The sequence below is a fragment of the Phyllostomus hastatus genome, unplaced genomic scaffold (genome assembly GCF_019186645.2).
Source record: "Phyllostomus hastatus isolate PE091 unplaced genomic scaffold, TTU_PhHast_1.1 phas_scaffold_39, whole genome shotgun sequence".
In the NCBI taxonomy this organism is placed as follows: Eukaryota; Metazoa; Chordata; class Mammalia; order Chiroptera; family Phyllostomidae; genus Phyllostomus; species Phyllostomus hastatus.
In genome coordinates, this window is record NW_025334028.1 from 6,395,001 (window position 1) to 6,409,734 (window position 14,734).

At 38.0% G+C, this 14,734-nt stretch overlaps 1 protein-coding gene across 4 annotated transcripts in view; it reads right to left on the reverse strand.

Moving 5' to 3' along the window:
- HNRNPD (heterogeneous nuclear ribonucleoprotein D) overlaps positions 1–13,061 on the reverse strand; it is a 16,621-nt gene extending 3,560 nt beyond the window's left edge. For 2 of the 4 annotated variants that reach the window (XM_045819982.1, XM_045819980.1), the window contains exons 1-4: positions 12,515–13,060; positions 10,657–10,713; positions 1,813–1,981; positions 1,036–1,197 (exon numbers count right to left, since the gene is read on the reverse strand). In XM_045819982.1, the coding sequence (XP_045675938.1) occupies positions 1,036–1,197; positions 1,813–1,981; positions 10,657–10,713; positions 12,515–12,747 (621 nt within the window). In that variant the 5' untranslated portion in view covers positions 12,748–13,060. Of the gene's footprint in view, positions 1–1,035; positions 1,198–1,812; positions 1,982–10,656; positions 10,714–12,514 lie in introns of all 4 variants that reach the window. The other 2 variants (XM_045819984.1, XM_045819981.1) reach the window with 1 other exon arrangement.
- Positions 13,062–14,734: the final 1,673 nt, after the last annotated feature.

The following is a 14,734-nucleotide window of genomic DNA, read 5'->3' on the forward strand; positions in this document are numbered from 1 at the left end:
TAATACCTTAGAGTTTGCACATCACTGACAATAATAGCACAAGTTTAGTGGGAGAAAACACGGAAGGAAAACAGTAGTATATTTGGCCCTGAAGCTCATGTTAACGCTAATCTTTTAAAAAAATTCTTTAGAATATCCATGCCACATAAATTATCTTCAAACCTATTTATAAAAATACAAGCTTCACATAGTAATATTTGTGGCCTAGTTCAGGGGTCACAAACTCAAATTGCCCATGAAGAACAAGCAGAGGGCAAGTCAATTTTAAGAAAATCAGAGTAAGAGAATGCAATTGGGAGAAAATGGGGAGTGATAAGAACTACTAAAAACTGGAGAACATGAGTGCCCAGAAATGGAAGCTGCTACTCATCTTAGATGGCTGCTGCCATGCAAGAAAGCAGTTCCAACACTGCTTGCTTTTACAAATATTTAAGAAAGCTAGATATTGAGATGTTTGTGGGAGATATCTACATTCCTAAATACGAACAAAACATGTATTCAGTTTGAATCAAGTAAAAGATGTATGCAAGATGTTTGTGGCTCAATGCCATATATTTCTCAGTTTTAAATCATTAATTCATAAAAGGAACTTCTATTTCACTTTTACCAAGTCTATAATTAGCCTCATGAAATTTGCACCATGAATTTAAAATGAAAAAGCACCATATTTCCTTCTTAATTCATTCCTTAATAGAATTCTCAGCTAAACCATCTCCTATATCTCAGGTAATCCAATCTAGATTTCTTCCTCATGCTGTTTATATTTTTATTTATTCTATTAATTTGGTATATTTCATAAGTTATGAATGTCTATTTCATCTTTGTGTATCCTGTGCACAGCAATTCTATGCATCTAGTAGTTCCTCAATAAGTAGAAAAAAGGCTAAGATTTGCTAATTATTAATATCCTTATTGCAATATAATCACATAATCTGTCTGAAATTCAAAACTTTGAAAAACGTTCAGCTTGACAATTATATGCACACTAATTTTAAAAAAGGGAGGGGGGAAACAGTTCCAAACATTATCACATACCTCACCAAAACCACCAAAGTACTCCCTTATTTTCTCTTCGGGTGTATCTGGAGAAAGGCCACCAACAAAAATTTTTTTAACAGGCTCTTTAGTTTTCATGGCTTTGGCCCTTTTAGGATCAATCACCTTGCCATTCAATTTATGTTCTTTCTGATCCATGACCTAAGGAAATTCAAGTTTTTTTAAATTTTTAAGTACATATATCAAGTTCAGAGACTATTAACTTACTTAAAATATAGTTAATATAGCTAAGGCTAAGCATATGTCAATTGGCTCTTGATTAAACTGTCAAACTGTGGTGATGTGACACCAGCTAACATACACCAGTATTTAAACAAAGTCAGTAAGAACCAGAAAGGGAGACATAAATAACTAGAAAACATCACCTTTAATTGTCAGCAATATAGACATGATTGCCACTTTCCCTTAGCTGAAGACTAAGTGACTCCAAGTTTCTTTCTTGCCTAGCAAATTCCGAAAATTTGTATTTCTATAAACTTGTTACAGCACATCCTTTTAATTAGGCATTTTTAAGTTAATTTTAATCTACTAGAGTTTGGTATACAAAATGTATACAATGAACTTGTTATAGTTGAGCTTATTTTTAAAGTATACTTGGCATAGTAAACAATATTTGAACCTGACTCTTCATAACGTATTGGTAATAACTGTACCTCTTTGTATTATTGCAAAAGAGAAAATCACAAACAGGAAAATTAATTTTATCAAACTAGCCACATATTTTATATTAACCGATCAGAACACATAACACACTACCTTATCTACACTCTCCGACTCTTTAAACAGCACAAAGCCAAAACCCCTTGATCGCCCTGTGATAGGATCTAACTTCAGAGTGCAGTCTACAACTTCACCAAATTTGGAGAAGTAGTCCTTCAGATCTTTCTTTGTAGTGTCCCAGCTAAGGCCTCCTATGAACATTTTCCTGTAAAGACAAAAAGTAATATTAAAATGCTAAAAATATATATCATACTTTGCCTTAAGTATCCATATCGATAATACCTTTTTCAAACTGCCCCGAATTTATTGGGCAGTATATGAACATGTCATTTTTCCTACATAACCACATATCAAGAACACCTTATTCCAGTTTTGAAAGTTTTGCTTTATCACTGCTGCACCTGCATAATTATAATATAGTGAGAAAGCAGCAGATTAAGTCTTTTGACTTGGCAAAGATAAATATATCCCCAAAGTAAATAAAACTGTACATTAACTCTTTCTCAAATTACAAATTAAATATTGTTAAGAGCAAAACACAGAATTTTAGCTTCAAATTTCTCTTCCAAATCTTCATTATACTTGTAAAAAAAGCTTTGCAGTCCCCACTGATCACAGTGGCAGCATGTCTATGCTGAAGCTCCTTTCTTTTTAACAGTTCCTCATTAACAAAACTCTTAGGCACATAAAATGAAAACTCCTAAGTCTCACAATTAACTTGTAATAACTAAGTTTTTTGATGTGCTAAGAGTACGTAATAAAGACAAAATAATCATGTAAACAATTCAGTGACCAAAAAGAATTACCTATTGAAGCACAATCCACTAATTCACCTAGGTGATTTCTTTACAGTAGAACCTCAGTTAACCAGCAATAAAATACTTAAACTTTTAAAATGCTAAAAGTGACTGGTGGTATACGGGAACCACGAAGACACTTTAAGACCAAAAATATATACTCCAAAAAAAAAAAATTTAAGGTGAAATCTTTTTTTGAACAGCAAAAGGCCAAAAAGCTCAGGTCTGGCAACTCCGTGATCCTTTTTAGATATGTGCCCTATGCCCCCCTTCAAAAAAAGTGCTAACTTAACATACATCTTCTACCCTTTATGAAGAGACAGGACTGGAGATTTTTATTTTAAGGGTAAACTGTCAGAATTTGTTATGTGAGGGCCAAAAATTTCACCATGGGAATAAAATTATCCTTGCTCAATAATTTCTCCTTATAACTGGAGTGGGTAGGGATGGGGATGTGGTACTAACTTCCAGCTCTGAAAAGAAATGAAAGCAGAAAACATCAACATCTTGTGGGCTTTTAGAATATTGCCACTAAAGCCAATTCTTGCAACAAGAAGCCAATTTTATCCCTACAATAAGATCTTGCTTCTGCTTCTCCCTTAAGATGCCAGATTAACTGAGGTGTTACTGATCTTACTATTTTACCCACAGACTTGTTTTTACGTCTAATGACAAGTTAACTTTTAATGCAAAATAAGTCTTACTTTAGGCATACACTGTGCTTCCCACTTCAGGTTAGGTTTTCAACTTGTACATGCATTCTCGAGTTGGGACATTTATATGCCTAACTTTCAGGACCTTCTCTGATAAAAGTTCCATGCTTTAAGTAACCTTTATTAATCATTTATATATTTTTATAATCAAATGAACATAAAAACACCCATGTTCTATAGGTATTGTTAACATTTATTTCCAATTCCATAGGGAAAAAGTTAAGGTATCTTTCATTACTTTTCTTTCATTCAAATAATACACCTTGTAATATCCAATCCTAGTCACTTAAGTTACCTTAACCATTTTATTTACCCTAAGATCCAGAGTACTTCCTCCATGCATGCAAGTTCATTACCAACAATTCACCCTTTCAAGATGAGAACATAACTATCCTCTGAAAAATTAGAAAGAAAGCTGACTAGTAAAGCAATAATCTCTTGTTCAGTTATCCATGGCATGTTCCAGGACAGAAAACAACTTCAACTAAGCTGAAATTTAAATATTAAATTACCACTTCTGTTAATTACAGCAACTTTTCATCAATAATTTAAGTTTTAAATCATTTCAGCCTGAAGAGACTGAGGAACAGACCAGAAACAGAATTTTCCTGACTTTCAGTTTTAAGCTTTCTAAAATAAGGCTTTTGTATTTGAGACAGAACTAGTTTTAATTTTATTTAACCAAGGCAATGTTTCTATTGGGTTAAGCGTCCTTATATTAAGAAACAGAAAACAATTACAAAGAAATAAATTATAACACTAAGAACGAGGCATGTTCTTATTATTCACAAGCCCCAAATGTTTTTATACAGCATAGGAAGTCATTTTCCTTAAATACTAGATAAGCCTACTAATTCATTAATTAGCCCTATAAAGTGCTCTCTAAAGAGAAGTTGTTACCCTGGATGGTATGGCTCAGTGGACTGAGTGGCAGCCTATGAACCAAAGGGTCGCTGGGTCAATTCCCAGTCAGGGCACATGCCGGGGTTGCAGGCCAGGTCCCCAGTACAGGGTGCGTGAGAAGCAGCCACACACTGATGTTTCTCCCCCCCTTTTTCTCCCTCCCTTCCCTCTCTCTAAAAATAAAAGATCACTAAAGATGCTACCCTTCTTTATCAATCAAATCCTATTTATTCAGAATATAAAATATTCTGGCCAACTATAATTTATACATATTCCACAAGATTATTTCTCAAAAAATTACAGCAAAATATGTAAACGTCCGCTATTCAGCACCTTTAAGGAAAGCCTAATGTTTCACCTTCCTTAAGGCACCAGTAGCCTTCCCTAATCTCTCTCTCCAATTGTTTTTTAACCTTCAATTATTTTAAATAAAATGATTACTTCTACAACGTATCACCCTTCTGCCTTCTTAGTTAAATTATAATTTGACACTGCGTCAGCCATCTTTAATATATTGTTACTACAGTATTTATTAGTTAGTTATTACACATAATGCATCTCATTTTAGCTCTTTTAATAAGTTACTTTTCATTTTTGCCAAGTTAATCATTAGCAGCTTTTCTAAAATGCCTCCCCTCCCATTTTGCACTCAAACTTTCCAAACTTTGTGTAGACAGTCTCTGAGGAAGAGCCTTAGTGGCCCTTCTGAGGCAAACACATTACCATCTGGTAGGCCCAAATACACTACTTCTGCTCTAATCAAAGCAAATTGCTGCACAACGGAGTGTAAGACAGGTAAATATGCTACAACAAACTATACCAGAACATCAGCACTCTGACATGCTCTCCCTCAAAATTATGAGATGGCAATATGATACCAATTTAAATTTTCTATGGTTTATATTATTGTATCTTGCTTAAAGCACAATACCTATTGTCCATCCAGATTACCTCTGCTGCCTTGAATACAAAGACTGACTTCCAAGTTGCTGTCACTCCTGCAGAGATGTGCAAACACTTTACAATGAAGTACAGATAGTGTAAAAAAAAAAAAAAAAATCCTATGCTGCCAAGTTAAAACTACGTCATAAGACTTGTTCAAGTAGTAACAAAAATGGGCCCCTAATGCTGCAATGAACTTTAAGATTTGATTTTTAGTTGTAAATATATCAATAATCTTAATTAAAATGTAGGACTTCATCTAAAGTACTTTATTAATAAAGTTTTAAAATCCTACCTATAAGCTGTTTAGCACCCAAAGGCAACATATTCAATTTAAAACACCTCCTCAACAATGTAAATCTCCTTGCTTTTACTAATATTGATTTTACACATTATGTTAAATGACAAGCATAAAGTTATATAACTCAGTGCAAGTGACTTATCTAATGCCATGCAGTATCATTTAGAAATTTAGGATGGTTTGTGGGACATACTTTGGAAAAAATTAACTTAGAGGCAGTAAACCAAAACTGCCTAGGTTTAAATCCTACCTCTACTGCTTACTAACTGTGACCCCAAGGGGGGAAAAATTCCATGATTGTTTCCACATCTGTAACAGAGAGAAGAGAAGAGAGGAGAAGAGAGGAGAAGAGAGGAGAAGAGAGAAGAGAAGAAAGGGACTGAGATCCTATCTCATATCTGCAAGTGAGGATTAAATCAATACACTAAAAGGGCACAGAAAATCATCTGATATATAGTAAGTGCTCAGTAAAAATAAATTATTATTTAGAATAGAGCACAGTCTAAGTATAATTTAATAAAGCTTTTTCATTCACTCAGTGGTATATTTTAAATCTGCATGAGCGATATGAAGTTTCCAATATTAAGGGGAAAAGGCCTGGATGAATTTTATATAAATGGGTCCTCCTAAGATTATTTTCAGACATAACCCAGAAATCTTTAAGTATCTCACATAAAAAACACATAGACTGATAATTAGGTTATCTAAGACTCTTAAGTGTAGTTCCAAAATCACCTGATGACTCATCTGGTTATGTTAACACCCGTCAATGTTAATAAGGAATACTTTCAAAATATAAAAGGTAATACATATGGTAGAGAGCTGGCTGGTGGATAATGTTCTGATTTAATACTTTTTTCCCCTTGCATCCAAGGAACTTAATTCCATGTACTTTTGAGATCACAAGGTTTAGCATTCCAAAGCCAACAGTTTTATTTCACGACATATCCCCTAACAAGCCTTTACTGTAAAAACACCTTATTCAAGGTAAAATAATAAGCATCATTAGACTTCCAATTTTAGAATAGGGATCCTGCCACCCTCCCCCAAAATTCTGTAGCTTTCAAACATTTCTGAACAAATCATGATCTTCATACATGGTTTTATAACAAGTTCTGACAGTTTAAAAAATACAACAGGATGTAAATGTTATTTACATCTCAAGTATGTAACATGACAAGCCAATCACTGTCACCTTTTAGAGTAATGTTACTCAAACACATTACCCTTATTTAAATTTTTTGGTACTTACTGTAATTAATTCCTTTAAAACTCTAAAATGACAGTAAGTATAATGAAATCTCACCAACACATAAATTACTTTTTCCTTAGAAACTATAGATTATTTTATAGCCACTAGTTACCTATAATGGAAGGCAGTGGGTTTACTTTGTGCAACTAGATAGTATCCCATGTCAATCATTTTAGATTCTGTGTAAAATATGCCTTTGAAAACAGCTGGATAAACTTTTAACAAGTCATTAAAAACTTAATTCCTCTAGTCTACTATATTAAATCTCATTACTTGGTACTTTAGAATGAACCCAAGTGACTAAAAAATGTAAATTGAAAATATAGCTAATAAATTAAATATGACAGATTTTGAATAAACTTTTAAGTACTCAACCCCAAATCTCCCCCTTTTCTTCATTTCATTCCAAGACAGGAATGACATCTTATATTTTTACTTTTAAAATAAACTCTCAGTTTTATAAAATCAATTCCCATCTACCTAGAGGTTAAGATTCTGGTTAACTGAGATTACTACACATTCACAAATTCTATAAAGATTTCTATTAGAAATCAGATATCAACACTAAATTCAGAAGATGATTTTTACCTTTATTTTAAATTTCAGAATCTTGCCATGTTTAAACTTTATATTATTATAAGGGAAAAGTTATAAAAGATTCATCCATGACATTGTCTATTGGTTACTTTTGGAGTATATTTGCTGGTAGTTTTTCATTTTCCTCACAAAACTCAAAGGGGAGGATTTTCCTAGTTGTTTGGGCTTTGTGATAGTTTCAAGTCTAGGTAAGCAGGAGTTTACACATCACCCAATACTTAAAGCTATCACCTTGATTATTGGCCAAACACTGCCAGTAGTTAAGAGTCTCCCCACCCCACCCCCAAGTAGTCTTAAATGTCTATCTGCAATGTACAATATAATATTCCAGAAACTAAAACATGCTTACCTTTACTCCACAGGACTAAACCACTGGCAGTATCAACTATTAAGACACAGGACAAATACACACAAGCTATGAAAGCAAGCTACGTAGTCAATCTTCCTGTGATGAGCGTTGTTTCCAACACATACAGATCAGCAAACCAAGTAACAAACACGTTATGTTACCTGTGACCACACTGTTGGAAGTGAAGTAACAGAAACAGATCCCACGCTTCCAGCATCCAGTTCAGTGCCCTATCTACTAAAACGTTGAAGCAGAACTAAAGTGAAATAAAACTTTGAACTAACAGAAGTTACGTTTCACTCCATTTGTAAACCTGCACACATTTGAGGTGCACAGCTTAAAGCAGAATAGGACAAAAGTTATTCTATTCCTTTTTAAATGCTTTCAAGTGTGGCATGTATCACTTGAAGGCTAAAATTAACCATCCTACATACACATTTGCCCAAAAATCCCAATAGTAGACTCAATACTTCGTTCTATTAAGGCAGCGGTACAGATGACAACATACCCAGGCAATATTAAAACTACACGGTAAATACACACTTACATGGTTAGTCCCATTTCTTAAAAATTAACAGGAGACAACCTATAGCAGAGTTCACAAAATTCTCAAACAGGCAAATCACACTTTCATAACTAAATGGGACTACTTTGCTTCCTGCCCAACCCAATACAGACCAGTCAATTTACCAGTCTTATAAAATTGTCTCTAAAAGCTAATACAGTGTTACAGTTTTCTACTGATCGTGAGACTTCAAAAATTGCCTCCAGGTAGCTTGCTACATGGCATGTATATTCTGTCAGACACTAATTTTCAAGAATCTAGCCTAATAGAACTGCAGCCCAGTAGAGAAGAACCGGAGTCCATACCAAAATAGGAAATCCCAGTGGAAAGGCTTCTAAGTAAAAAATAAAAATGTTAAAGTTGGAGATATTAAAGTGAGGTGAACTCAGAAGGCATTTTACTATGGAAATAATTTTTCTAAAAGCCCATAGTCAACTGTGGAAACATCCACTAGGGTATGTAACAGGCATGTATGTCCTCCTCAAAACGACTGTGCATTCTTATATTCAAATTTTTAAAGAAGTTTTAAGTCTACAACAAACTGATTTAAAAAATATTTTTAAGCAGTCTTATCCTCACTATTGAAGACTATTATGAAACTGCTGCCCAATGTCCCTCAAACTGGGACACAAAGAACAGATAGGGTGGAAAGTGCACAGATACCAAAATAAGTTTAATGGTCTTAAAATTTTTGTTCAAAAAGAAGAGTATTATTAACAAGATGAGGCTGAGTGACTGGGAAGTAATTTTAAAAAGTCAAATATTTGACTTTAAAAATGATAAGACTGGCCCTGGCCAGCCTGGCTCAGTTGCTTGAGCATCAGCCCACAACAGAAAGGTTGCTGGTTGAGGGTTCAGCCCCCCACTGGGGCACGTGGGAGAGGTAACAGGTTGATATTTCTCTCTCTCTCCCCCCGTCTCTAAAAAACTAAACATTTTAAAAAGATAAAAATTAGAAGATTATTTGTTAAATGTATACTTGGTTAACTTAAAATTAACCTCGGTAAAATCCAATTTTCAGCAGGTAATAATTGGTTGCAATCTAAAACGTTCATTAAACTATAAACCTTTAATTGCCCATTTTTCCTGAGACATCACTCAAAAAACTTGTAAAGTTATATAGTATTAGGTAGCAGAGCAAGTAAGTTTATAGTCCTTTCAAATTACTGAAAAGGATTGCATGTATAATGGAGTAGAAAAGTGAAGTACAGTTTAATCTTAGTTTGCCATTAGTAGCAGGGGAAGTATGAGTATGAGATCATAATTTTCATTATTTTGACAAGATCGGACGCATTCAGGGTGGTATGGCCCTAGACATAACTTTCATTATTCTGTATGTCAAATTGCCCCCAGTTTCTTCTTTTGATTTTCCCTATAGACTATTGCTGCCAAACCTGCCTTATCTCCAATATAAAACTTGACAGATTTCAGTGGATGAGAATACAGTAATAGTAAAACGTCATGAAAATTTAATATATTATCAAAACTGGGCTCTATTTACAAATTACTGGGCCTCTATACTCCAGTGGTGGTGTATAAAAAAAACTGCTGGGAAATGCAAATATAATCCTAAAGAAAGAATAACATTTAGGGAAAAGGAATAATGTAAAGAATGATTCTCAATCTACCAGCCTTCCAAGAGAACTCATGCAATTGTGAACATGTCAACCAACCAACTGTAATTAACATTCCAGCCAAATCACAAACAAAAAATCTGATTTAAGAGCTGTAGTGGAAAGCCACATCAGCCCACCTCTAATACACATCCAATTCTTAAGTTTTACTTAAATATGGTTGGTGATAAAACAGATTTTTGCATTATATACACATAGCTACCTTAAAAATTGTTTTACTTTTGCACCTGAAACCTTTCAACCAGTGTTACCCCAATAAACTCAATAAAAAGAAAAAAAAGTAAAAGGAAATAGGGAAAATTCATTTTAATGTATTTTATTAAACTCAATATATCCAAAATATTATCAACACTTAATCAATAGAAATTTGTAAGTAAAAAATAAAAAAGACTTTTACTTTTGACATCTCCAGAATATTTCAGTATAACATGCAAGACATTTTAAACACACAAGATTTTATATCAAGTAACCTTCACATTTAGAACTAAACTTAGAATTCCAAAAATGTCTTAAAAACAAATCAAATTTGAAATGACTGTAGTATTGCCCAGATTTAAAAGTATCATTACTAACTATATTAAGCTTTAATTAGCCAAACCACAATTACATGCATTACCACAGACCAAAAACCATATAATGGCATCAGTTTTGCCCAAAGATCACTCATGATGCCTAAAAAGATTTTATATCCCAGGTACAAGATTATCTTACTGTACTAATGTCTAGAATTTCCTGGGGAGTCATTGGGCAACCAACCAAAACACAGCCCCTGCAAGTTATGACTATTGAAACCTTTATAATACAGAAATAAAATTTAAAAGTTTTACCATTCTTCCCGCTGTGCCGCCGCTGCTTCAGAGTGTCGTGGGGAGGAGTTTGAATGGCTAGGGAATTAACAACCGGTACAGCAACCAATCAAAATTCTAGTTTTAGTTTTTGACATTGTTAGGGTTAAAAACTTTAATTCATTTACACTTCAGTTCAACAGTAGGTAACTACAAAGGCAGCTGCTTTGTGATTTGAAAAATCAGAGCTAACAGAAAGCCTGCCCCAAACAGCAAGTTATACAATTACTCATTTTGATGCCTCTGCCCAAAGAACAGAATTCAGAAAACAAAAACAAAAATATTAAATACTTAAGTTTCCAAATATTTAACACATTCCTTTCTGAAATTAAGCTATACATTATTCAAGATTAATGAAGAAAAGCTAGTTTCCTATCCCACTTCCAACTCTCCCAAAGTCAGCACAATCAGCATAACAGCTGGACAAATCTGTCTGAGCTGATATTAAATTCTATACTCCAAAAGGCTTCTGTCTCCCCCCTCCAAATCTTGTGCTCTTTCCCAACTGCTTTTACCTTTCCAACACCTTTCTCCTTGTTATAGTGAAATAAATTCACACACACACTACAAAAAGAATTGGAAGCGTTAACCCAAGGTCAGTAGTCAGTGAAGGGAGTAAGGAAACCCAATCAAGAACCCGGATTTAGTCCCTCCTGCTAACTCCTGTATTGTGCTCCCGCTCCCAAATGCTGCATTTTTATACACAGGGCAGCTTTTAGATAACGTGTACAACCAATCCAATAGGAGGAAGCAAGTTTCTACTTAAAATCTTGGGGGGTGTGTGGGGGGGTCATGCCATAGCATAATACAGGATTTGTTCGTTTTTTTAAGGTTAGTGGACCCCCCTTAACAGTGGGTAGGAGCGGGAAGGAGAAATCAAGAGAGACCAAAAAAGGACCCGGGTGGCGAAAAAAAGAGTTTTGTAAAAAAGTGGAAATTGCATAGAAAAAGTAAAGTAGGTAAGACTACAATCTGTACGAACAACTGGGGAACCCAACATCTGAAAGAGGTGCGCGGTTAGTTTAACTCGGCGGGGTGGGGGAAGGGCAGCCAGCAAGCCGAAGGTAGAACAGCTCCAGTCAAGTGCAGGCCCCGTGGACAAGGAACTTAACCAACGCCTGTGGAGCAAAAACCAATGTACCAACAGGCGATTTGGGGAATTTCACCTAATCAAATTTGTTCCCTAGGCTGAAAAGTAGGGACTATGTAAGCAAGCCGTTGTGCGATAGTGTAAAGTGGAAAAACGGTAAGGTTGAGGCGAAACTTACTCAAAATACTAAAAAATAATCTGGCCTGAAGCCGAAACGAAAGGAGCACAGGTGGAAGCCTACACGTTCCCCAAAACATGCTTTTAAAACAATCGCAACGTCTCGGGATGCTAGAGTGAGACGCACCAAATAAACCTTAGTTGGGTTCCATGGATAAAAGCATTGTGTGTTTGTGTTTTATGCCCAGGACTTCAGAAAACAGGGAACCGAGGAGGCAGAGAAAAAGGGGGGGGGGGGGGGAGGCACCCAATACAGGCGGGAAAAAATCCTGGCGGCTAAGTCGGTGGGAGGAGATCCATGGCAAGGGAGGGAAGGAGGGCGGGCCGGGGAACAGCATGGTGATGGCTAAAGGTGGAAACGTGTGTGATGGGGGAGGGAACAATAAGCAAGCAGGGGGAGAAAGAAATGAAAACCCCAGGGATATCAATATAGAAAAAGGGTAACAGTGCAAGAACGGTGCATGGGGACCTGGAGGGCGGGCGGAGAGCGCGAACGAGGCCTAATGGCGGGGAATAGGGAGGGGGAGGGGTAACTTAGTAGGGCCTGGCTATCCCGGGCCGCCCCTTACTCACCCTTCATCCTCCTCGTTCTTACTGGCATCGATCTTCGCCCCTTCTGACTCGGCGCTGACCCCTTCAGTGCCTCCGGCCGCAGTTCCGCCCCCGGTCCCGGCTCCGCTTCCCGCCGCCGCCGATGCCCCCTGCGCCGCCGCCACCATGGCTCCCTCCTGCTCGCCTGCCGAGCCGCCTACCGCCGCCGTTGCAGCCGCCGCCGCCCCGTCTCCGCCGAACTGCTCCTCCGACATAGTGCTACTGCCTCCGCTGCCCAAGAGACTAGACCAGCCGCTGCCGCGAACCGAAACTAGCAGTAAAGTAATCCCCGCCGCTGCCGCGCGCCCGCTGTACCGCGCGAAGCACACAACAAGACAGAGAAGGCGCGCGTGGCTGCAAAGGCTCCTGCGCCTCTCCCTGGCCTGCCCACCTCGCCTCCCACTCTCGCGCAGCGCGCACTCCCGCTCTCTTCGACTCTACTAAAAAAGAATAGCAGCAGCGGCGGCCGCTCTTGCCTCCTCGCTTTAATGGCGCCGCCGCGGACCACCTAAAATGGCCGACGGAAGAACGGCGCGTCCCGGTCACGTGATGCCTGAGCGCGCCCTTTGCACCCCCCCGCCCCCTCTTCCTCCTCGGTCCCGCCCTCTCGCTCCCTTTTATATTTTCCTCCTTCGCGCGGCGCCGCACAGCGTGAGGCCTTTAAAAGGTACCGGAAGTGGCGTTCTATAAGACGGCCGCGCGGGGACCATCGAGAACAAGGAGTGCTGTTTCGAAGGCGCGGCTAGAGGTGCCCCCTTCCTCTGTCCCCGCCCTTCCTAGGGTTCTTGGATTCGGCTTACCCACCCACCCCACCCCCACTCTCCAGCGGCGGACAGGGTTGTGGGAGCACCTCCCGGAAGGCGGCCGTTCCTTGTGCGCATGCGGCGTGGAGATAGGGTAGGGGAGCCGTGCACCCACTGTTCCTTGTGTCCAAGTTCCCAGCCCGAGAAAGGCGGGTCTGAGGCTTACTCCCTGTGCCTCCCGCTCCGTGCCGGGTGCCGTTTGGGGACCCTTGGCTCACCGTTTGCAAAGAGAGGCCCCAAGGCGGGCTGGGCGCGTGCACAGACTGCTGCAGCTCCTCAGTCCACCGTTACCGCCCGCGATTGGGTGACATTGAGGTTTCCCGTGCTGCCGCCGCCGTGCTCTCCACCCCAAGGCGGGCAGGCTGAGACCGCCAACGATTAGGACTACTTTATCTTTTAAGATTTGTTTTTCAGTACGATTTTTCCTTGCTTGCTTTTCTCCTGAAAGTTTACGTCTAAAGAAGCAGGTAACATATATTTTAAGGAACAGAAATTGTTTTGCTTTTCTTGTTTTATATGAAGATCGTAAAATACTAAGAGTTGAGTAGTGTGTTAGGTCAACCAGGGGTTCATTTATTTTCGTGATTTTTAGTCCTTGTACTAAATAGAATATATCGATGCTGTGGACCATCTTCACAAGGTTTCGAAGTTTGTTGTGAGTGGGATTTGGGTGTGTGTGTGCACGCGCGTTTGTGTTTTTCATAACAACGCTAGGCATTTCATGCGGTTTAACAGTAAAATTGTTTTAATAGACCTATTAGAAATCCCAAACGCCTTAGCTGAAAGCTGAATTATTCGGGCTTTGAGATTTGCAGCTTCCTGCAGAACACACAGAAGGAAATAATGCTTTTAGTTTCCAGGTTCGTCTATAGTGAACAAATAATTATTTGCCTATTTAGCATGTCCCCAGGCACTGGGAAAACAAAGACTAATGCAAAATATAGCAAGGCACTCCGAAGAGTTTAAATATTTGTTTTCCACTATAATTGAGTTAATTTGTCTTAATTGAAAATTACCCAAAAATCTCAAAGGAAGATTTAAAATATATAATTTTTGTTATTAATCAAGTTTGCAAAATTTGCATTGCAGAATAATTAAAACTCAAGAATACAGATCAAAATGTGAAAATGCCCTAAAAATAGACTCTTACCAGTACAGCACAGGGTGTCAGGTGGGTACTAGACTTTTTAGGGAGGATTATTCCTTAAGTTACATAAATGTCCAACCACACTATTCTGTACACCCAAAAGCAATGTAAAATTGAATGTCAAATGTAATTGAAAAATAAAAAGTGTACACTTACAGCCCTGGCCAGACGGGTTAGTTGGTTAGAGCATCCTCCTGTACACCAGAAGGTTGCAGGTTCAATTCCCTCTCAAGGCACATATAGGTACCTCGG